At 37.3% G+C, this 25821-nt stretch overlaps 1 protein-coding gene across 1 annotated transcript in view; it reads left to right on the top strand.

Moving 5' to 3' along the window:
- The window catches only part of LOC136676972 (rho GTPase-activating protein 25-like), a 32927-nt gene extending 7904 nt beyond the window's left edge, over window positions 1-25023 (top strand). Inside the window, exons 3-12 of the mRNA XM_066654297.1 lie at window positions 4745-4932; window positions 8067-8148; window positions 10903-11016; window positions 12205-12409; window positions 16359-16491; window positions 17769-17842; window positions 17945-18066; window positions 19487-19647; window positions 22689-23296; window positions 24070-25023. Of these exons, the coding sequence (XP_066510394.1) occupies window positions 4745-4932; window positions 8067-8148; window positions 10903-11016; window positions 12205-12409; window positions 16359-16491; window positions 17769-17842; window positions 17945-18066; window positions 19487-19647; window positions 22689-23296; window positions 24070-24271 (1889 nt within the window). The 3' untranslated portion in view covers window positions 24272-25023. The remainder of the gene's footprint in view (window positions 1-4744; window positions 4933-8066; window positions 8149-10902; window positions 11017-12204; window positions 12410-16358; window positions 16492-17768; window positions 17843-17944; window positions 18067-19486; window positions 19648-22688; window positions 23297-24069) is intronic.
- Window positions 25024-25821: the final 798 nt, after the last annotated feature.

Raw genomic sequence — 25821 nt, 5'->3', positions numbered from 1 at the left:
GTTATTATGTTATCAGATGATTTACTTATTTATTTCAGCAAGTTTTCACACTTGTTTTACAACTCTCCCCAGGCTTTTGTTAAGTCCTGTCACATTTAAAACACTACTTAGAAATGTGCCGTGTGCCATCAATCAGAGGAAGTTATGTTATTTAGGCTGACCAGACATCCTCTTTTACCCGGACATGTCCTCTTTTTTAGACTTAAAAAAATGTTCGGGCGGAATTCACAAACGTCCGATGTTTTGTTTTTCTAGAGCTTACATAGAATTTCGAGAAGCGCTTCATTCACAAACTAGTCCCGCCCTCCCCTACTCCGATTGGTCCGCTTGAGTGAGAAGAGGGCGTGGTGAAGTAGCCTAAAATCTTCTGATTGGACGGTCTGACTGTAGAGCTACTGTTATTGGTCGATTATCTTCTCTGTAAACATTTAATTGGTCAGTCTGCACATCAGTAGTCCTTGTTTACGTCAGGTAAAGCTCATGTACCTACCCCCCCCCCCCGGCAAATGTGAATGCAGAAGCTGAAAAACATAAAGTTTTCTTATTGAATAGTATAATGTTTAACATGGTATGCCATGTTTTGTTGATGGGTACTGGCTTAATGCATCAGGCCCTTTCACACTGAAATGTCCTAGAAAAGAATGTAACTGTTGCAAATCCAAAACATGAAAGGTTTCTGAAATTACTTGCTGGCATGTTAACAGGCTGAAAATAGCACTTAAAATGGCTGACCGCCTGGCCTTTCACATTACAGCCTGAGAAATTAATATAATTGTTCCTCTTTATTAACTTTATTGCATATAATACACATTTAATGAATGCAGACATTACAGTGTAAATGTCAATGTTTTTATGCTTATAGTCCAAATTTTTGAATGTGGTCTCTCTGTTACGCATGCCTATGTAGCACTGCTTTTAAGGTTTCATGTCATACATTCATGATCTTTTGATACAAATCTATATAATCATAAAGTGTATTGTTGGCTTTAAGTAAAAATGATAATTACTTTGATTTATGCAGATTGCAGTTACAGCTTCAGTTAGTGCAGGTAAGAGACAAAGGCAAGAGCTAAAGGCAAGTTTTAGGCAGGGCTAGAAAAGTTGAAAATATTAATGAGTTGAACGAGCAGAATAATAATTATTATATTAATTGTTAATTAATTAATAGGTGGAATGAAACATATTTTTGAACTATTATAGTTGTCAGTCCTCTTCAAATGAATTAATTCCTTTTGTATATGGCCAAAATACTTTCCATATTACATTAACATTAAAATCAGTAATAAAATATAAATGCTTAATATAAGCTAAAATATAATGTAAAACGTAACTTTCCTGCATCAGCAAGTGCCATAAATTCAGTCCTGTCACAACACCAACAGTGCTGTCACGACACTGTCAGTCCTGTCACACAGGACATTATGATATAAAAATGTACTATTTGAAAAATAATTGATATATATCTACTATTACCAGTTCACAACAATCTCAGTGTAAAGGTAGTTTTTTCTTAATTGCATGAGTGGCAGTTACTCTGTGATTTTCATCCAATACACTCAACCAAAATGTTGGTTATATTTCTTATAGAAATTACAAAGCCATGTTAGAAATTATCAGGGAGATTAGATCAACAAGAAAATGTTATTAGCGACTAAAAACAAGTAATAATGAAACCATTATAACATACACAGATTTATCTGTGACAGGACCTGATATTTTAGGAGTGATCTTATTAAAGCAATATTGCACACAGAGATTGCACAATTTGTGTTTCTCATAGTTTAATATGTTATTTCCCTGTGTTTTTTGTAAGTGAAATGTTTGTTTCTGGTAGAATGGCCCTATTATTATTATTATTAGTAGTAGTAGTAGTAGTAGTAGTAGTAGAAACAGTTAAATGCCATAGGCTGCTTCCGAAATTGCATACATCCATACTGAAATATATATATTATGATTATGGACAACATTAAGTAACATTATGAGTAACTCTACAGAAAACAACAAACCCCTTTTACTTGTTGTTTAAAGTGGTATTATTGTAATCTGCAAATTTTTAAAGCTGTTATAAGTGAAGGCTAGTGATGCTTACATATATCCTGAGGTAAAGAATCAATAAATTCCTCATAGTGTGTCTTCCCTGAACTACTGCACAATGGTGTCTCAGTGTGGAGTCAGAATCCATGGGGGAAAGAGCCCTGGTACGTTTAGCAAAAAATACAAAATTTAAACAATAGAGTTGGTGAACAGGGATTTTAGTGACTAGTGAGACTCTTGTCGTTGGTGGTGTGACGTCACAGGTCAATGTACATTGGTAAGATGGCGGATGTAGTGCGTCTGAGGTTGTGTGGATACTGCACACTCACATACTGAAAGAGCGTACTGCTTTAATGGTTGGGCAGTGTGCACTGTATCCAATTCAGTATGTACTGTTACTACACTAACTTGCCATATACTATCTCAAAAGCTTGTGGACACTTACTCATGTAACATTTCCTCTCAAGAAAAAAAAAAAGAGTACTAATAAGATGTCTGTCCCCCTTTTTTGTAGAAACGTGTTCTTTTCCTCTGGGAAGTCTTTAGAACCAATGTTGAAAAATGTCTGTGAGAATTTAATGGCTTTCAATCACAAGGACATTACTGAAATCAGGTGTTGATTTTGAAAGATGACTTTTGGATAGCAATCGCCATTCTAATTAATCCCAAAGACATTGGATGGAGCTCCAACACTCCTTTATACCTTTTATTTATACCCCTCTAGCCAACAATTGGCATAAGGTGTGGTGACTTTATACTCATGCGCGTCTACTCCAGAGTGTCACGTTTCATTTCATAGTGAACAATGGTGGCAATACAAGCACTGTAGAAACTGTCATTCAGCAGTTATTCATTCACTATTAGCCAAATGCTCTAATTATGTATAAAAATATAACCTTCATGTAGTGTATATGAAGTACATATTTATTATTCATCAGTCCCTGCTCATTCTTAGTAGAGCTGATATATCAAAAACAAAATGAGAGATAAACAGCCCCTTTAACTTTTGATATCATCTGGTTTAAGGCTGACATGGAAGTGCAGTGATTGTAATCCATCACCTATCTCTCTGCCTTTCTATACTGCCTAAATGATGAGTTTGTGGTTTGAACTCTCACTTTTGTTCTCTCCCCCCCAACCCACACACACGCTAAGTGGTCCTCAGAGGCCTGTGTGTGTGAGAGAGAGAGCGAGAGAAGGACGCATGTGGGGTATTAAACTGCAGACAGTATGTGTGGCCTTGGAAGTTGCAGAGTGAAAAGTAGATATCCACTCAGTGAAGGAAGATGCTCTGTAAATAGAGTAGAAATACAAATGTTAGGTGGGGACCTTTCAAACACAGCTACTTAGGTGGTGGATGATGCAGCAACATCCTGTTTATCTAACTCATAACGTCCCACCACCCCCCGCCCCCTCCTCGACCCCTCCCTACTTCCCTCCTTTAAACTCAGCCAGCAAAGTGAAACTGAACTACAAAAGAGTAAGGACACTTGATTAGTCCCAGCTGGGTGGTAATCCCTCTGGGACCCTCCCTGAGCTTTTCTCATCTTTTATTCTCCCCTTCTGTCATCTCTTTATGCCTTGTTGCTCGTTCTCTCTGTGCCTTGGCTCATACATCCTTGTTCTTGGCCTCCTTTGGCTATTTAAAGCTGGCTGAACTTGCTGAACTTTTCTGAGCTTTATTTTGTGTTTAGTCGAGTCATATTTAAAAACGATCGTCAAAAATACCATGTCATAATTTCAATTCAGATTCTGCACTATGCTAAATCCAGTTAGACTTATTATGCTCCAAAAATGCATTGTTTATCAGAATAGCAAACCTCAAACAGTAACAGTTTTGTTTTTGTGATGTCACAAAATAAATGCATTTACAGATATAACACAGCTTACTGCAGTTTAGCCCTGTACTTGGCACTGAAGCTATAAGGGAGTGTTTGGGCCAAGACGGGTTTTGTACAGTGCAGAACAGCTATCAATAAAAGAGCCCACTTACATATATTAGACTTAAAAAGAGTAATATATTTAGGTATATTAAGCATATTTAAGTATATTTAAACTGAAGGCATATGTATGTTGGAAACTGGGCATGAAAAATGTATCTCCTATATTATCATAGATGTTTGCTGTATGGTTCTGTTTGTTTTGGTATGTAAATAATAATCTGACAAACCTGAACATTGGTAGATTTTTAGGTTTTGATCCTCTGATGAAGTTAATCTATAATAAGTGATGCCATAGCCATGTGAATTTCTTTCTCAATGTGTGTACACATTTTCTTAATCATAGTGCATGCAACAATAAAGACAGAAATCAGGGCAGTTTTGAATGATGTAAAGGAGCCAGAGCTAACTGACTCTGAATGAGCTGCATTATTAAAGGGTTAAATTGAGTAGCCCTTTTAATACTAGCTGCTTAGAGTTATGTAATGGGTGTGTGTTATAATAGAACAATCTCAGCTGGCTTGAAGCGTTTGGGTTAAGCAGGAAGCTGCTGGGGTCACTGCATTTCCTACCAGTCCACCACTATGAGCTGCTGTGGAGGCTCTGTTCGCCTGATAAAAATATCAACGGTTAATGCACAGACTTTCTGCTGTGTTGCACAGACTGAAACAAGACAGTGGCAGAGCAAGCAGTGCAGTATTTTACCTTAATCTAAACTCACTTTTGATCTCTGTTTTGCCTCCTGTGGGTATTTGTGGGGTTTCACTCAGCGAGGTCCAAAAGCGTGGTGCCAGGGGAAGGGGCTCCGGGATCCATCAGGAGATCGATGGAGAAGCCTTTGAAGAAAGGCTGGTTAAAGAAGCAGAGGTCCATTGTAAAGAACTGGAAACCCTGCTACTTTGTGCTCAGAGGGAACACCCTGACCTACCATAAGGATGACAAAGAGGGCACAATACAGGTAAGAGAGAAAGAGAGAGAGGTGAGAAATAATTGCTTAGATACTGTATGTACAATTAAATGGAAAAAAGAATTTTGGCACTTCCATTTTTGCTGTTTAAAATACCTCCAGACCATGCCTGAACTCTCTTGATCAAATGGAATGTTTTGTTGTTTGTAAAGATGAGATGAGATGAGATAAACCAGCAAAACCAGTTTTGACTAAGGGCAGCAAAGCTTCAGATATTCATGTGTAATATCTTTGTACTTGTACTGATAAATGTGCACAAAGTATACATATTTAAGTATTAACAAATGTATATTTAAAAAGTGAAATAGGTACATTGAACGAAATGTATTAAGACTCTTATATACATAAATATGTAGATTTAAAATAAAAATCAATTTCTCACTGCACCTTTTATCTTAATACACAAAATTATTCCCTGGGAAGCTACCATGTAACAAATATTTGTTGAAATGCAAAATGCTAGAGAGAAAAAGCAAAGGCAGTCAGTACAATTGATTCAGTAATACTCAACTAAAAGTCAATGGAACCACCACAACTAATGCAACAGGCAATAAATAAATAAATAAATAAATAAATTCACTGACTAATGATGAGGAAGAAAGAAGCTGGCATTTGCTTAGAAATAGTTTCAGGGTGACCCGAAAATGGCAGGAACCACAGTTTCACAGAGAGTCAGAAGCAATGGAATGCACTTTAGTCATCTCCTGCATCGTATGGAAAACCCCTCAGCTAAAAATAAGAATCACAGAAATGTGCATATACAATAGCACATTTAGATTGTTGTATCTTGTTCAGAGAAACTAATTCTATGGCAGTGATTCAGTTTGTCATTTTTGGAGATGGAGAAGGTGTTAATATGAGCTGAAGCACACCATGCACACATTAAAGCAAGACAGTGAAAGCATCAGAATATGAGGTGGTTTCTCTGCACAGTAGTGAGGAATTGCATGTTATCAAAGGAAATATAAATGGAGCAATGTACCGGGACAGAAAACAAGATGGACAATGACTCCATACATACTGCATATGGCCTATCAAAAATATGGGAGAATTTTGCAATCGTGAGTCATTTCGCGAGAGCCTTGTCTTTCAATTGAAAATAGATGTCTCGTATCTGTAAATGTAAACTCTGCAACTAAGTTCAAATATTATTAATTTGCAGTGACTAAATACATCTAAAGTTACATGACGCTTTCTTATCCAGGAGAGGTGAATATTAGTAAAATTTAAAAATGAAAGAAATCCTGGAGATGAAATAGAAACTATGAAATCAACACAATTATAAAACCTACATTTAGAATAAATTGTAAAAAAATTGTTTTTTAATTAAAAAATTAAAGGTACAGGGCACCAACACAGTGGTAGTGTACTAATACACTACAAATATATTAAATATCCAATCTAATTAGCACCCTTACTTGCATGAAACCTACATTAGTATTTCATAACTGATATGAGCATACATAAACAATTATACAAGCACTGCTCCTACAAACATCATTGGTCATATTGGCTTTGTTGTTTTGTATTAGTAGTAGTTGTTTCACCTCAACAAGTGTTTTGGCAACTGTTGTGTGGTGGAACAAACCTTAAGAAATACAGCAGTACAGGTTTATGTTCATTCTCATAAAAATCTTATGTAGGCGTTGTGTGAACTTAACTTAGAGTACTTCCTGATGTTTTAAAAGTCTCTGAGTTTGTTTAGAAACATCTGTTTTTTTTTTTGGCAATATATATTAATTATACATCAGTGAGATGCATAAATATTTCAGTTTTAATTAAGTGCATATTCACTTTCTGTACAGTGAAATTGAACAAGAGTAAAAGTAGACATATAAACGTTTCTAGTCCAACAAATGATAAACTACACAAAATCTACACTACAAAATTATTTCTGAACAAGTTACAACTGGTCAATATTTGAGAATGCTGAAAGAGTATATTTAGCTTATTTCTAGCCAATTTCGTTTATATATAGTAATACTGTTTTATTCTACTTTTAGAGAAATGATTGTTCTTTATCTGTGATAAGTCCTTTAATTCCCTTGCAACGATATCCTAACAATAAATATATGGACTATTTTAAAGATGTACACTAACCCCAATAATTGTACTAGATTTTAGTGTAGGTGGCAAGTGACTTAGTAGCTAGTTAACTAGCAGTACATTTTCCAGCTACATTAGTGTGCAGTCAGTTTACTCAAGCCACACTGTAGTAATGTGACCCAGATAACTTCCTAATTTATGTAAGCAGTTGCTGAAGTAATTATCAATTTGAAAAACTTCAAATTACAAGACTGATGGAGCTAGCTTATTCATGCTTTTTAGTAGGTTATTTATCCATCTCAACTAGTGGACAAGATCTCAGAGAGTCAGCTGGAGTAACATGTTGTAGGCAGTTATGTGTAATTTCCGAGCTTAATAATCTTTGTGGGTAGGTGGAAGTTGATGTGGTATCCTCAAACCCACTATAAACAATATCTTTGGTACAATTACTTAACAAACTGAAAGTTTTTTGCCACTCCCTAATTTGGCCAGTCAATATCCATTGGCTCCCTCTCTGTGAAATATTATAACCTACCTTGTGAAGCTGCTAGCAAGCAATGAGGGGTGAACCTCAGAAAACCCTCATTGTGAATAAAACTTATAACTCTCCACAAAGATAGGTTTGCTGATATAAAACATCACAAGAGACTTTTAAAAATGCTTGCTAACTTATAAAGACCGTTTGCTATCAGTGTCATTTAAGATAAGTTATACATAACTCAAGTGAGAGAACAGGGTCAAAGCACTAATAAATGCAGTAAAAGAGACCACAGAAGGATTTTTGTGGGTTAAAATATTACATATTTTTCACTTTAGACTTACAACTGATGTCGCCACAAAGCAGCTTTACATAATTAGTAACTGAACAGATAAACATATTTGCCCAGACAGGGATTAAGCCTAGTCCTGGACTACACAACATTTTGAATTGTGATTTCCCACTGAAGGGAGAATATAGTCATGGACTTGACTTAAAGCCACCCCCATAAGGCTCAATTCTCATGCATGGTATAGCTTAAGTTTAGAATCATGCATTTTTTCTGTTGTTGAACTACGTCTATTTTCTGATCTGTTTCTAGGGAACTATACAGCTGTTGGCAAGTCAAGTGAACGAACTGCCATCAAACACAGACGACAAATTCATCTTTGAAATCATCCCACGTAAGAGTTTTTTTGTTCCTCCCCCACTTCCTGAACAAACTCTATTACAGGCTCTTGACCTGATTTTGCTGCCTTATGTACTCATTTTGCACACCCTGGACTCCACTTATGAACTCTAGTCCAAGATCTTGTTGCTTACTTTTGATATTGTAGTCTATAAAATGTAGTGCAGTTATCTCAACCAGTGCATTTGATTGACCTCTTCAGTTACATAGCACACTTTCCAAAAGATGCAGCACTGCACATTTTAAACATTTCCTTTGTCTCTGTGCCCTATTGTCCTGTTGTTGCTGTATGATGTCACAGCATCATAGTACCTTGAAATTTTCACCTAAATGAAAGGTGCATTATAAATAAAATCATTTTTCTGAATAGTATTTTTATTATTTTAATTGTGTTTTATTCTAAGCACAGGAGTCTGTCCTATTAAAACAAGGGTAGGTGATTTTGTTGAAACCAGTCAGTGTGGGTGGTGTTGAAAAGAAATCCTAATAAAAAGACCCAGCCCATTCTTTCAGCCCTTTTTCCAAATCCACTCCACCAATTTACATGTGAATGTATTACACAGAAATTAGTAAACACAGAGAGAACACTGCAGAGAGAATATTTGTCGTGCCCATAAATAAACACAGATAAGCCAGCGAGCTGCACCACCTCAACTCTGTCTTGTTCAAAGCCGATATATATAGCTTACCAATGTAATGTATTTAACATAAGATACATAGTACTAACCAACATCTGCTCAAGCTACAGTGAAGATCACGAACAGGATAAACACAGCCAGAAAGTTAGCTGACGGCATTGCAAAGAAGCAGCTATTTTGGATACATAACTCTGAAAATTAACTTTTACACACACACAAATCTCACATACACAAAATGATAAATTGAAGATAAATGATAATTAGCTGTCTAGTACAAAAACAGCTACTTGCTGCATTACTTGCCATGCCTTTCTGTGCTCCACCTTTTGGAAAGCTCCACTCTGGTTGGCCTCTGGCTTAATCCAAATTTTTTTATTGACTATCATCTCTGCCACTTACTTTGGTTTCTTTAGTGCCATCATCTATTTTTCTGCCATTTTCCAGCTTTAAGTGGTGATAGTATGTATGTATGTATGTATGTATGTATGTAGCCACGCATGTGCAAATGAATACACATGTAGTTCTGGTGTGAGTCACATAATAATAATATTATTATTTGTGGTTGGTCCAATATAAAAGATTGGATGAAACATTTACAGTTTTTGCTGTTTTTTTGCTAATATACACAACAAATCTCTTTCTTTATGTCATCAGATCTTTAAACTTACTGGCTGCCATCAGGATGTTAAGAGTATTTCGAGAAATATAACAAAGAAACCTTTTAAGCTAAATCACTTATCCTAGCTTTAAGGAACAGGGTCTGACACAGTACTACATTATATATTTCCAAAAGTTTGTAGACACCACTTATAATTAATGAATTCAGCTACTTGCACACATACTAGACACAGACCTCTAATTATGAACACATTATCTGTATAACCTCCTGAGAAAAGCACAAAATTGAAGACTGGGGCGCATCTGCATAAGAGATTTAGGTCATCATGCTAAATTTCAAGTGTGGACTAGAGGGATATTAACAATACAATATTGTAAAAGTTTTAATATGACTAAATTACTAAAACTGACTTCACATGAAAATAAGCATCAGAGAATTTTAAACCACCACCTCCTTGTTTCTGTCAGCTCCAGTGATCACACAGCAGTACTGTAGTTTAACAATTACAAACTGTAGCCCACCTGTTGCTCTTTATAATTTATTAACAGCTTTTCATTCTGTTCTTTAATGGTCAGGACCACCACAGAGCAGGTGTGATTTAGGTAGTGCATTTGTTCCATCGCTGCAGTGACAATGATGTGGTGGTGGTGGTTTGTGTGTGTGTGTTGTGCTCAGACACCACAGTACTGCTTGAGTTTTTAAACATTGTGTCCATACAATACATACATTGTGTCCATACAGTGTTACACACAATTTGTTGGTCCACACTGTAACTGTTAAGTCAGAGACAGAAGCTCATCTGTTGCTGCAGAGTTTGTGATGGTACTCAAGTCTTTCATCAATGGTCAGTGGACACTGCACATAGTACAGTGTTGACTGGATGTTTTTAGTTGGAGGACTATTCTCAGTTCAGCAGTGACACTGAGGGGTTTAAAAACTCCAACAACACTGCTGTGTCCCACAGGGAGAAAGAAACAACAAGAAACAAAGTATGCAGGGCAACAAATGGACTAAAAATTCTAAGTGATCCTTTGTACAATGGAGTTGAGAGATTTGAGAGCAAGTGCTTTAACAAGGAGATGGTCATAATATTCTGCTATGACTGTGCATATAACTGCTACTTTTTATATGTAAAGTATTAAACCTCCTTTCAGGGTTTTTTTTTTGTGAATATATTTTATTATGATTTTTTTCAACACATCAGACAAACAAACACGAAAAAGAAAGAGAAACAAAGATGCACATGGAAGGGAGGAAGAAAACGGGGAAAAAGAGTGAAAGAATGTAACACACTACATACAATGTCACAAATCAGCCAACATGTCTTTAACAAAAGCAATAGATTCGGACCATCTCTCAACCGTAGTGGCCTTGATGTAAGAGGAGCAGTGGGTTGCTTCAACACTCCATTCAGGGTTTAATACATTCTACACTCATGCAGTGTGTACTGTAATATTTCTTATGTTCTGCCGTGTGTGTTGTACGTGTGTAGGTAGTAATGGGGACCGCGAAAAGGACAACTACGTTCTCATGGCTTCCAGCCAGAGTGAGATGGAAGAGTGGGTCCGACTGATCCGCCGAGCTATTGGAGCACCTACCAGTGCAGGTACACACACATATGCACATATACATACATTCATACACAATCTCAAATAACATAGACACAAAAGTCTATAAGCCAGTCAGTTTAAATATTTGCTCAAGTCAAGACAAGTCTCAGTTTTGTTTATCCAAATGTGCTCTCCAAATATGAAGGACCAAGACTCATACTTGTACTTTTCTTAGACCAGATGTGCAACTGTTAGAGTGAAAAATCTTAATTTACATTATTCCCATTAAAACTAACAATTATGTGCAAGTTAATAATTTACTTATGACATTTTTCTGAGGTGATTGGTTATAAGATCCACTCATGTAAGAAAGGGGACAGTCAGAGGAAACTATTTGAGTTACAAGAGTAAACTTTCTTGTAACATGAAATCATTTGTAGACCATCAAAACTTTTGCAACGAGTACTTAATGCTTTCATTTTGGAGAATTAGGACAAGAACAATCTCCACTGTTGTTTCAAATCTTTAAAAACACTGGTTTCTCTTTACATCTTTCCGCTGCAATAGCAAAACACTGTGAGTCTGAAAGAATGTGAAGCCGTAAAAAATTCTAACTGAGAAAAGAAAATTGATAAAAGGAAGAAACTTTTAAACTCAAACAAAACCTTTTGGCATTGTCAGAACAAAAGACAAGCCCCCAGACCTCAGCCTCACTGAAAGTGTTTGGAGTTTCTTGAACAATGTCTAATACTGAAGTGTGGAAATTATCCTTGTTGTAGTAAAAGCATGAATATAGACACATTTAATATTGAAATATTAGGTATTAACCAAAGTTAATATCTAATGAAATGGCTATGACTGTAAGACCTCTGTTTATGTTGTTGCTATTTTGGGTCAGAACTGGATTTCTGTCAAGTGAAGGCAATGTAATTTGTCTACCCATTTGAGAATGGGGACATTTATTCTTTCACTGCATTTGTCTCCTATTCTCTGGCTGAACTGTTACGATACCGTTAGCTTATACCAATGTCGAGTCTATCATTTGGGATTGTTTGGTTCCAGTGTGATTCCCAGTGGTTAGTGATAAACTTGGTTGTTGCATGCTGGGTAAAGACTATACACTGCCCTTCTCTTGCTGCATAAAGGTGTAGCTACTCTCTACCCCATTCATCAACCTAACCAATATAGGACAAAAAAAATACTGACCAGATATTTTTTGGGTGGTGGGCCATTCTTTCTGACAGTGTTTGGGAGAAACATATCGGACATCTTGGCCTATGAGAAGAAGCTTGGACCTCGATTGGTGCCTATATTGGTGGAGAAGTGTGCAGAGTTCATCAAGGAGCATGGCCTAGACGAAGAAGGCATCTTCCGTCTGCCAGGTCAGGAGAACCAGGTCAAACACTTCAGAGAGGCCTTCGATGCTGGAGAGAGGCCATCATTTCCCAGGTAACTGAATCCACAATCGACTCCGTTCTTTAAAACCAGGTGCATTGTTTTGGCAGCGACAAAAGACAATTTTTATTAAGGAGGATGAGATAAAGATACTTTTTTAGGTAATTTCCATTTAGAAACTGGACAATTTAATCATAATTTGATTTTCTTTAAACATTGACATAACATATTTTAATGCAATTCAATGCAGTTCAATTACCACTTTCAGATTGCTGCCTGACTATGCATTAATGCATTTTTTTTTACTCCAGCAGATACAAATTTGTTTGGTTTTAGGACCCCATTTCCATGTTTAGGACATATAAATAAAGAACACTTCTCTTAGTGATCTCTGCACTTAACATACCTCTAAATAATGCCACATGGGCTTTTTCTAAAGAGACAGATGAACTAAACATAAAGCTCTTCTTAGTAGCCTGACATGTCTGTGTTACTGTGCTGAGATCAAATGATTTGTAAGTTGCTGCACACTTTGTAAGGCAGTGAGTGCTCATTTCCTGGTATGGAAATGAAACAGCAATTTTTCGTTCTCAGCTTCTGTAAGGCGTAATGTGTTCAGGAAATTAGCTCGCTCTACCACCGTAAAGTTATACCAATCTGTCTTTCCATATTCTGAAATCCTCTGTATGATACTTGTGATTCAGATTTGCGGGCTTTTCATCTTATACCAAAAACAAAGCAGTGAATCTGACTGAGTTTAGGGATGAACAGTAAAGGCAATAAATGGGTTTTGTGTTTAAACTGCTGAACGGTTGAAGATCGGCTAACTGTGTTTTGACTCAAGTTATCTTCACTTGTTGGAATACATGAAAATCTTACTTCATCAGGAAACATACATAACTACTCATTTGGAACTGTGATTTGAGAGAATGCGTAAACGGTGAGGGATCATTTGCATATTGCAGCCTTCTGCAATCATTATCATTATGGCTAAATACAACATTACAGCAAAATGTAATAATATATACTGTGCCCGACATCAGTGTAATATATGTGAAATTGTGGAAAAAGTCATTCAAATTTCTCTGGAGACAGTTGTAATTTTAGGAGAGCAGAAAAGGTGTTAATCCTTCTCAATAAAACCTAGTGAAAGAGAGATAGAGAGAGAGACAGAGAAAGAGTGAAAAAGGGACAGCTGCAAAAACACGATTTCTTTCACAGCTTCACATCAGAGATATGTGGTCCAGCCACATCCTGTTCTAACTGAGGTGTATCCTCTATCACTATTGAGCACACACACACACACACACGCATGCATATACTTCACTAAACAGCTCAATCAAAAAGCTTTGCTATTTTAAATTGATTATTGTAGCACTCAGGATAACCCAAGCACTTCCCATCTATATGGCCACATTAATCTAACAAGCCTTAGTGTTAGTTTCCTTTTCCTTAAAGGAACAATCAGTCGTGATTCTTACACAATTTAAAAATAAATAAATAAATAATAATAATAAAAATTAAACCACCTAGTGACCTGGATGTGTCTAATTCTATGCTAAACCCATGTAATCATGGCTATAAACATATTGGATAGTCTCTATATGAAGCACAAACAGGTTAATTCAGAGACTACAAAGCAGTTTGTAAAAATTGTCAATAATCAGTTTGTAAAAAATGACTGATTTCTCCTTTAAGAAATGTTAAGAATATTTAAAATAGGTGCTAATGGCAAATGACATGATAATAACCACATTTGTCCTGGAAATTAGCTCGTCCAGCCACACCCTTCTGGTAGAATGTTGAGAGCCATTAAAGCCAACACAATCAGACATTCACAAAGCTTCTTCCCCAAAGCTGTGGAGTTCAAATACCTGATTGAATAAAACGGAACTGCAAACTAAACCACCCCACAACTTCACCAAAGTGTATAATATGCACATGGTTATAATGTTCACATAATTCAGTAATGTACTGTAGTAGAATATACTGTCTACACTCTAATTTCCTAATGCATGTAGTACAACTGTACTAAAACTATTATATACTAATTATTCATTCATTCATTATCTTTAAGTGCTTATCCAGTTCAGGGTCGAGAGCCGACCTGGAATCATTGGGCGCAAGATGGGAATACACCCTGGAGGGGGCACCAGTCCTTCACAGGGCAACACACACTTACACATTCACTCACGGACACTTTTGAGTCGTCAATCCACCTACCAACGTGTGTTTTTGGAAACCGGAGCACCCAGAGGATACCCATGCGAACACGGGGAGAACACACCAACTCCTCACAGACAGTCACCCGGAGCAGGACTCGAACCCACAATTTCCAGGTCCCAGGAGCTGTGTGACTGCGACACTACCTGTTGCACCATCGTGCCGTATATACTAATTAATACTTTATTATATGTCAGTGTGTCCCAGTGCACATTCATTCATTCATTCATTCATTCATTGTCTGTAAGCACTTATCCAGTTCAGGGTCACAGTGGGTCTGCAGCCGACCTGGAATCACTGGGCACAAGGCAGGAAAAACCTTGGAGGTGGTGCCAGTCCTTCACAGGGCGAAACACATACACACAAATACACACACATTCACTCACACCTACGAACACGTTTGAGTCACTAATCCACCAACCAACGTGTGTTTTTGGACCATGGGAGGAAACCGGAGCACCCGGAGGAAACCCACTCAGACAGGAGGGGAACACACCAAGCTCCTCACAGACAGTCACCCAGAGGTGGACTTGAACCCAACAACTGAACTTACTTATTCTAGTGTTAAAAAATAGTGTATGTGGTTTTTATATTGTCAATATTTTACCCAGTGATAGACTGCCCTCTCCAGGATATGTTCCTGCCTTGTGCCTAATGATTCCATGTAGACTTTCAACCCACTTTCAGTCCTGAAAGGACGGAGCTCTAACAGAAGATGGGTCTTGGAAGATGGGTATTGAGACACTGCTACTACGCAAACATGCAACCTTCATTCATGCCCTCAAAAGGGCACAAGTAGAGAAAGGGAAGCAAGGGTAGTATTGGTAATATATATAGTAATGGTAGTATTTGGGCTTGAGGTAAGAGGAGGACTGAGCAGAGGAGGCAGAGCCGTTATCCACCACAATACAAGCCTCACTGACCATGGATACTGCTCTTCCCATGTTAATCACCTTACATCAAGCACACACATGCACACACACAGACACCCCCATCCCCACTCAGTGCCACTGTCACAATGTGTTCACATACGGCACTTTCTATATATTTTAATTAACAGCTACCTTCTTTGTGCTGCGTTTAACATATTGAGTAATATAACAGAAGAAATCTAGCCTGTCCAAATGTTATAGCTTGTTTAATTGTTGATGGCTTATTCCACTTTGATGTAACTCAGTAAGTAAATAGAAATTGCAAAATAAAATTTGTTTAAATGATTTTGTTCCCTGCTGAACATTTCATCTTATCTTAAGTTAGAAAATCACCAAACTATCTTTTGACCAGAGGTGTCCAAACGTCTGCATGTGGCTGTATGTCCAAATCTTTTTACAGCTGCTCAAAATGTTCATTAGTAGTTTGTTTCCTCTTTGCTGCACTGACAGGTGCCACACTTCTGCAAAGGCTTTAGACTGGATGTTGAAACTTTGCTGTGTATATTTGATTGCATTCAGCCCACAACAACACTAGCAAGGTCTGGTAATGATTTTGGACACTACATGTTGGTTATAGTGACCTTAGGGCCTAGTCACATGTGTGTTGGCCCCTGCAGAGCATCCCAGTCTATGGGTCAATGCTTTTCTATAAAAACTACAGAACATTGTGTGTGTGAAATTGATTGGAGCAATGGGGGCACTTTAAAATAGTGTAATTAATTCAAGGTGTGTCTAGTTACCTTTGGACATGTATAAGACATACTTGATGCAAACAGTCATTTTTGCCTCTTCAGCCTGGCTTTCTGAGTATTTAATAAATCGCAATGTGGTTTTTCTGTTGTCTGCAGTGATACTGATGTCCACACAGTGGCGTCCTTACTCAAGCTGTATTTGAGGGAGTTGCCTGAGCCTGTGGTTCCTTGGACTCAGTACCAGGACTTTCTGGACAGCACCTTGACGCTGGATGCCACAACAGCGACAGTGAGACCCATTCTACTATGTTTTCTTCTTGTCTTTATGTATAAGTAACTAAATACAATGCAAACATCATTGGGCACCTGCCTCAGACTTGAATACACAAGTCTCGTAGTTAAAGAATGTAAAATTATTCTTCTTACAGGTAAAGTTTAGCTTCAGATTCTTTACTTGAGTTAATCTATAAATAAACCTTGAGGAATTCCCTTTTAAAGGACACTTAAAAAGGAGACATATTCTGTGGAACATTCATTTGGTTCAGAACAAATTGAGGACATGTGTGGGGAACGGTTTGGCAAGGCAGTGGCTTCTACAATATTTCCTAGCTTATCACTGGCTTTCCCTTCATACCCAAGTTCTGTAGTTTTCATATGTCTCTTCTCCTAAATATAAAATCATGGGAGAAACTGACGTATAATTAATTGAATATTATAAGGATTTTTTAAAATCTAGTAATAAAATTACAAGTATTTGTTGGAGGAAAAAAATAATAAGAAAACATATTTGAAATGTTTACTTAAAGTTTGTTTTTAATTACAGAATGTACAGTATCACCTCTGGTGCTCAGGAGCCTGAATTTCCAGGACTGAGACTGAGGATTGCTTGTGAGAATCATGTTAGACTCCCAAGCAGAATATAGCAGTTCACAGCTGTAACAACACTGTACAGTATCTGAGGCCAAAAAAATCCTAAACATTTGTACCCCTGACTCCAATGCCTGTGACATGCTTAGACAGTTGAACAACTTAAGTTATCTTATGTCACTTTTAAAAATAATCAAAGGCTGTTTAAATTTAAGGACAAAAAGCTTTTAATGTCAAAATACAAGATAATCACAGGACAGACTGATAACCAAAGACCACCCTGTTTTCACATTTCCAAAAGCTATTGTACAGATGTGAGTGTAAACTAAAATGTAGTCAGTAATTTGTAGCACCAGAAATGAGCAAAGAGCAGAGACTGTCATTTTGTTGTTGTTGTTTTTAAAGTGCAACTCATATGAAATGAATAATCAAATTACTTTGTTTTTCTTATTAAAACCAATTTAGTTTAGTGTACACAGTACAGTAGTTTGCAATGGTGCGGCATCAGATACATTCTGGCGACAAGGTGCCCGTGTTACGGCTATATTGAAACTATGAACAATGAATCACTGAAGGAAATGACTCACTGGTCGTACTGTTCTGTGATAAACTGCATGATACTATTTTGTTGTTATCCTTGTAGGACACTAATTCTCATGTAAGCGCTTCCAATGTGTTGCAATCTGTTTTACCACATAGGGGAGGGAGAATCTGGAGAAACAGATCAGCCTACTTCCGAAAGTGAACTACAACCTTCTGAGTTACACATGCAGGTATGTCTGAATTTACACATAAGAGTCTGTATACTCAGTAAATACAATGGCTGGTCTTTTGTGTTAATGTTGTGTCATTGGAACTGGTATCTTTGTATGCAGATTCCTCTTTGAAGTGCAACAGCACTCAAAGGTGAACAAAATGAGTGTGGAGAACCTGGCCACAGTGATGGGAGTGAACCTGTTTAAACCACAGGTTGAGGACGCAATCAGCATGATGAAGGGTGAGCAAACAAGCTGCAAGTTTAAGCTCTTTGTGTTTGTGATGCAGAACTAATCTTCTAACATCAGTATCTGACCTCACAGAGATGTTTTGACATCTAGTCTAAAGCCTCCTCTGATGGGTAGAAGCTATTCTTGCAGCAGAGATGGTTAAACTGGTGATTTTGGAACCAATTTGCATCCACATATTTTTTTATTTTATTGTTAATCCCCAATTTTGGTTGATTATTTTCAATCCAGTTATTAGCTGTTGCCAATTATATCCCTCATTATTTCTCCCAAGACTGAAAGCTAAGCCACCATTTTTGGTCAGGTAAAGTTACTTCCCTTAAGGCATTTGTGGTCAACTGGCTTCTTCTTTTTAAACAGCCACCAGTGGAACACTACTGAACAAATTCACATGTCATAGGAGTGTCTGAAGATTTGTGCTAAGGCCACTGATGGCTGGGGATTAAACTTGCAATCTCTTGGTGATAGGGCCATTTCTTATGGTGCTTTTCCACTGCATGGAACCTACACAAATCTGCTTGACTCAGCATGGCTCTTTTGCTTTTCCACTGGCCAAATCTGGTACCATGTCCCTGGAACCGGGTAGGTTTTCAGTCCCAGCTAGCTCGGGGTTCCAGCCATGCAGAGTAGGTACTAAATGGTGATGTGTAAACCCTGCAGAGCACTGATTTGCCAGAGCTATGTCAATCACCACAAAACGCAGAGCTCATTCAAATCCAGCACAAACCACCGCTTGTAAAATCTCTTAAATTACAGCAGCGTTCCTGTTTATTTTTATCAGACTCACAACGGCAGCTTGTGTCTTTACCTCGATGTGTTTTGAAGAGGTTTATAAGCTTCTTGGGCCATTGGCCAACGAAAGTTGAAAAGCCAAAAGTGCAACTAGTAAAACTGATCTGTGAGAACTGGGGCACGGAGCCGTGTTTAGTCCAAAAAACTAAAACAGCATGCAAATACATCATGAGCAAACGGCACCTAACTTTACCCACGCAGTTCTTGTGGTTTTCAAAGACAGTGATTCTTGTAAGAAACGTTTTTTTCTGATGTCACTGTCACCATTTTCGACAAGCTTCAAGTGTGCTGAGCCGGACCCATGCGGTGGAAAAACACCTTTAGACTGCTGGACCACTCAGGAGCACTGTTATTTTTATTTTAATAGAAATAAAATCGTTGTGTAGAAATTGAAAAAAAGCCTCTTCTGCAGGAACACATTAAAATACAATTATAAGACTATCATCTGTTCAGCTTTGACACATGTGAAATGTTATGACTCTACTGAGTTGGTAGAGGGCAATGAGGAATGAAAGGTTTATGAGAACTTCCAGTTCTGAAAACAATTCATATCTCTCCACAAAACTATATTAAAATAACTCGCGCATAATACACACTCCTGTCCCTCTTTCTCTGTCTCAGGGACTCCTATGATCCAGAAGGTGATGACAGTGATGATTAGGCATCATGAGCTACTCTTTCCTGCCTCTAAAGATGTGCCTCCATCTCCTCCTCCCAGCAAAAAGACAAAAAGTCAGAAAGCCAGTAATCCACGCAGCTTTGTTGGGTGGGAATCTGCAGAGGTAAGGACTGCTTCACACACTGCCTCTACATTTTCTACAACTGAGATCTTCAGTGTAGTCGTAGCAGTTTTCAGTGGGTGCCTTTGGTGACAGAATTAATCAATCAAATTGACCACAATGACACTGAGCCATGGTTTATATAAATTTCCTTTTTGTGGGGTAATGCTATTGTAATTCTTAACTAAAATCCTAACAAATGTAAAGGTTTGGGCCCTAGAGGAAGAAAATTCCTAATTTTGGTGCAGGATTTAATATTAGTAAATATATTGGGGTAAAAATATGAAATATGTTATACATGTATACTGGAGTACAAATATAATTAGAAAATATACAAATTAGCAAAAAACAAAATATTTGTGAATTAAAATGTGTAAAAGTGTTTATATTGAGATTTATATTTACGTTCATATAAAAACATCAGTAGAATTTGTACATTTACCAGGAAAGTTCAAACATTTGCAGATCTATATATCTGATATACATTAATCAAAACATTAAGTGTGGAAACAAAGATGTAATTTTATCAACAATACAGGTCCATTTTGTAGTTCTACAAATACCAACTGTGGTTCCTCTGTTGCTGTGCATACATTCTTAGTCCATTTTCAACCTATTCTTCGATAAACAGGAACCCACAGGACCACAACATAGCAGGTATCACATGGGTGGTGGAAACTTTTCAGCCCTGATGCGGTGGCAGTATATTAGTGTGTTGCCCTAGAATGAGTGGATCAGTTTTTAAACACAGTGCCCACACGCTGTCCACTCTATGTGACACACTTTATTGGTCCACTTTGTAGATGTAAAATGAGACACAGTAGCTCATCTGCTGCTGCAATTTGTATTGTTCATTCTCTAATCCTCATCAGTGATTACAAAGTTTTTGGTCTATGGACTATTCTAGGTCCAACAGTAACACTATGTATTTAAAAAGCTGACCCACTCACTCAGTGCAACACGAATTAAGACAACACTAACACATCTGTGTCACAGCTGAGAGTAGTCCAACTCACAAATTATATCTCTGTGGTGGTCCTGTAGGTGTCCTGACCATTGAAGAACAGGGTGAACAGTGTGAGAGAACACTCTGGGTTTTGTACTAACTGTTTGTAGAACTACAAAGTGCTCCTATGTGGAGTTGATGCACATTATCAACACAATAATTGTAGAAAGAAGAGGTAATTTGAAAGTTGTGTCTTTCTGGTGTAAATTTTATATTTTAACTGAAACGTGCAGCCACTGTTTCTCTCACAGGATGTCATTGGGTTCATGTGATGAAAATAATTTAATTGTGGAAAAATAATATAATCATTCTGCTGAAGCTTGTTTTGTATGGAGGACCAAAAAGGCAGGGAGGTGGTATAAAATGTAAATAAATATAAATTTAAAAGTTCTAAATAAGTTTTTAATTTATATTTTTCATTAAAGGGTAAATTGTTTCACTTTCAATATGTGTTCTATGTTCTGTTCTGAATAAAAGAGAGATATATGAGATTTGCAAATTATTCCACTGTATATTTCTGTTTTTTTTTTTCCATGTTATATGTATTTTCATTTTACAGTATCCAGCCGTTTTTGGAATGAGGGTTGTAAATAAGTGCACCAACAATTTAGTTTACATGGGGCCCTAAAACCCTTAGAGCTTTTCCACCAAACATCCTTTGTGTTAGTGAAGTCCTGGTGTAACCCACCGTTGAATTCCGCTGGTAGTGCACCATGATCTCCGACTCACTCCCCACTTTGGTAAACTTAACGGTCAACTTAAGAGATTGTTCACATCTACACACTTGCACAGCAATTTATATTTAAAGCTTCACTGATTAATAATAAAATGTAATTGAGAAAAGGTCCATTAAGTAGAATGATCACCCTTGTAACATAAATAAATAAATAAATAAATAATTTATTGAAATAATTTATTGAAAATATTGAATGAAATATGCTTTTCTATTACTCAATATATTTTCATTTTGCAAATGTGGTCCTCATTACCTCATTAGTCTTCATTACTTGAAATATTTAAATGACATTTACAACTATATGGAGTACATCAATTTTAAACCCCACCCTCCCACTTTTCATTAAGCAATCTCCTACAAAACAGATTGTTAAATCCAACTTAAAAACTTTTTTTTCTCTCTGGCGTTTTTCTGTCTTTTTAGATATTTCAGTCATTTGTTCTGCCTTGATTATGCTGTCTTGCCATCAGTAGGTCGTCCACAATATTTTGTTCTTAGATCTTTTTTATTGGTTTTATTTCTTTTATGTGTTTTTTTTTTCTCACAATTTTATCTGTTTATGTTTTGTTAGTTGATTTTATAGTGCAGCACTTTGGCTGACTCTTTAAAATGGGCTATATAAACAAATATGACTTGACTTGACTACACAGTGTGGGTTGGAAAAATATTTAACTGAGGTTCCAGGCGGGACTTTAAAGAACTTACTCATGTTGGGCCAGAACAAATACCCATTCTAAATTGAGCTCTACTCTTCTACTTCTAGGAAAACTTGAATTTATTATAAAGCTTGAAATCAGCTTCGGCCAGTCTGAACTGTTGCTGTTTTCCCTAAATTTTGAAAACATTCTAGTAATGAAGATTGAGCACATTTGCAAAATGAAAGGAAATTGAGTAATGGAACATTATATTTCATACAAATGAAATAATTTAATTATATTTCAAATAATTACTTTGTATTTATAAGTGTCGTCCCAAACAAGTCCATTACAAGCTCAGCAGCACCCCCTCATCTTGACTGGACTTCAGATTAGACAGACTTTCTAGTGGCACTCGTGCATTCATAACTGAGCAAGCATACGGTTTACTTCCAATATGAAGAAACCCTGTTTACCCTTCCGCTGAGCTTCCCGAAACCTTATTCAGATACTTTTTTAAATTGAACTTCTTAAATTAGCCAAGTATATGTCATTACCCATACATAGTTAGTCTCGATAGATCTCTTGAATCATCCTCTGGAGCTCCTTTATAATATCAGCTGCTAATTTATTTCTCCTCACCAATCACTTCCTTTGATTTTCACAGTGTGAGGTGTCATCCCTGTCTGAGTCTCCAGAAGAAGAAGAAGTGGATACTCCAGAGATAGAGAGAAGGGGACAATCATTTGAGGCAGTATCAGAGTTCTCACCCACCTCTCCACCCTCTCCATCTTTATCATCTCCGACTATGGTGGACGCATGGTGTGGAAGCCCCAGGAAACGTACACAGACTCTGCCCAGCTTGGGTGGCCCACCAGGTGTGGGGAAAGTTTCTCAAAAGCCAGCCTGGGACCGCTGGAGCAGACTGCCAGAGAGTTTTGAAGAGAGTGATGAGAAATCACTTTCGGAAGACATTTTTAAAATCCTGGACCTGCAAAAGGTTACTGTCTTCCCTGGAAAACCAAGCAAAGAGGAGAAAACTGGAGCTGAAGATGCCACCTTAGAAATGAAGGGCAATAATGTCCTGATTAAAAACACAGATCCTCCAGAAATAAAATCAGACCCAAAGGTCAAACAGCCAGACAGTCCACAGCAAAGTGCACCAACCCTGGGCAAAGAAGAGAAATCAAAGCCCCCAGCTGGAATTCCTCCATCCCAGAATATTACAGCAACCCAGAATAATAACACAGTTGACCAACAAGATCTCATCACCAGGTATATTCTGAATAAGCCATTCTCAATCTTTATGGAATACAATACTACAATAATTCCCCAGTGGCATGTAATCAAACTTTGCACGTGGTCCAAAAGGACTGACCCTTTCACCAGGAGATTAAAAGACTAGAGGTGCATCAGCCATCCAAGGCTGGGAGTTATAGGGAGCACAATTGGCCTTACTTCCTGGATGGGTAGGATGGCCCTTTCCAAAACTATGAAAACCCAAAGGTTTCTAGACACCACTTGTAATTATTGAAATCAGCTAGTATAGAATATACCCAAAAATATGCATAAAATATTATAGTCCAGAGCATCTGCACTTGGGCCTAAGGTCACCATGCGCACTGCCAAGCCTGGGTTAAAGCCCTTTAGGATTATTTTGCAGATCTAGGGCACTGCTTTCTTACAATAGGTTACAGTATACAGTATAAAGCCTTCCCAGTATATTAGATGTTATTAATGCATCCAGGGGTGGTGTATGGGAGTGGGATTCTATACCGTGTATTATTAAATCAGTTGCGCCATTATAGATTATTGGTCACTCTTTACATGTTTTGGTTTACTTACATAGTTAAACAAGTTGAACAAGTTCATTAAGGGGATTATTTTATTTTAGGGAAACTACTGCAGTTTTTACAGTGTTGGCTCTGCAGGGCTGATTTCATTGATAGGAATTAAGCGTCATGGATATTGTTGTCCTTTCATTGAAGAATGTCCATGTCCAGGAGATAATAATTTATAAAGTTGTGTGTCTCTGTGTATCTGTTTAGCCTGCAGCAGAGGAACAAGGAGTTGAGTGCTACAGTAGCAGAACTGCAGTCAGCTTTGGAGGCAGAGCGACGCTGTAAAGCTGCCCTGGAGATTCTTCTGAGAAACACAGAGCGGAGCAGGGATGAAGCCCTAAGACGCAATGAGCACCTGGACAGAGATATCCAGGAATTCCTGAACAAAGCCAGAAGTGGGCAACCTTAGGACCACCAAAACACTGCCCTCAGTCGAGGCTGCCTTACACTTCATGCCCATGTGTGAGATCCTTGTGGATCTCTTTATAATCTAAACTGTCTCACATAATATGGAATCTAAATTTGGTTTGATGACCATATTGCTACTTGTTTCATTTCACCTTAAAATGGTTCTTTAGGAACCATTGGTTTCAATGCAACCAATGGTTGCATATGGAACTATAGACATTCAGAAATGAACGTTTTTTTTTTTTCCCTAAAAATTAATGGTCCTACTCTACGATGGAAACTTCTTGTAAGGAAAGAATTTTTATTTCAAAACGGTTCTAACATTCATAGGAAAACAAAAAAAAAAGGTATGTATCCTTTTTTCAGTGCTAAATTGAACTGTTTTTGCTACAAGTGTAGGCTCATGTTCTGCACAAATACACTGAGGCCAAGCATCTGGCCAAACATCAGTGGTCAAACATATACTGATATATTAGTTTTATTTAAAAATTAAGGACTTTAATATATGAAATATCATTAGATTATGAACATTAGGTCTCCTCTGCGAGGTAACTTTAATTTTAATAATAAAGTTTCTAACTTGCATGTAAAAATTATCGGCCGGTACCGATATACAATACGTCTGTGATGTATTCATAAACACACAAAGATTGGTGCGGAGTATCTCTGTCTCCCAGTGTTGAGAAAAAATGCTTTTGGACTGTGATCTCATTTCAGGATTTGCTTTTAATAGACATTTTAATAAACTTTCTTTTGCCAAGGACTGGTTTCATACATATGTTTAGTCCAGTGTGAATAACATTTCCTATTATTATGCCATTACTAAATGCAACAGATTATTTAGTAAGTCACCAAACCTACAAAACAGATACATTTGGAAATCCTAGTGCAAAGCCTGATCATGTTCCTGCCAATATATATATATATAATATAGTTTGGTTGCAGAAAAGCATTCTCAGAATCAAAGGTGAATATATACTCTGCTAGATTACAGGCAAACTGTGACAATTAGATCCTTATTTAGTGTCATAAACACCAACTTGTGATAAAACCCTTTAAAATAATGCTGATTCCTTAACACTAAATTACCTCTAGTGAAGCCATTCTGCTCAAAGTTCTAGTTAAAACAAAGTCAGCATGTTTGACTGCTCATCCAGTGTGTGTTGCTGCCTTGAACCAAGTGACTCCAGGTAGCATCCCTGAATTGGATAAGTGGTTTAATGAATGAATAAACAAACATATTTTATTTGTAGCTTGTAACAGGTGTTAACATATACTATGTAGCAGTTTTACAGTTTCTCTTTCAGTAAAGAGCCCTTGCATAGACTACATCACACTCAGTGATGTGACTTCCAGAAGGCCACCTTCTCATGAAATTGTGTGAAATCAAAGCATTATTAGTTAACTCCACTGTCACCTCTTACATATGTTTGTAGTTAATCTACACTTTTAAGCATTCAGTACAACTGAGTTCCTGTCCAATGAGAAAACTGGATTTGCTACATCTACCTAGATAATACCTAGGAAATATATGTTGACTTGTTAATTTGC

The sequence above is a fragment of the Hoplias malabaricus genome, chromosome X2, assembly GCF_029633855.1.
Source record: "Hoplias malabaricus isolate fHopMal1 chromosome X2, fHopMal1.hap1, whole genome shotgun sequence".
In the NCBI taxonomy this organism is placed as follows: domain Eukaryota; kingdom Metazoa; phylum Chordata; class Actinopteri; order Characiformes; family Erythrinidae; genus Hoplias; species Hoplias malabaricus.
This window is presented reverse-complemented; position numbering and strand designations above follow the sequence as displayed.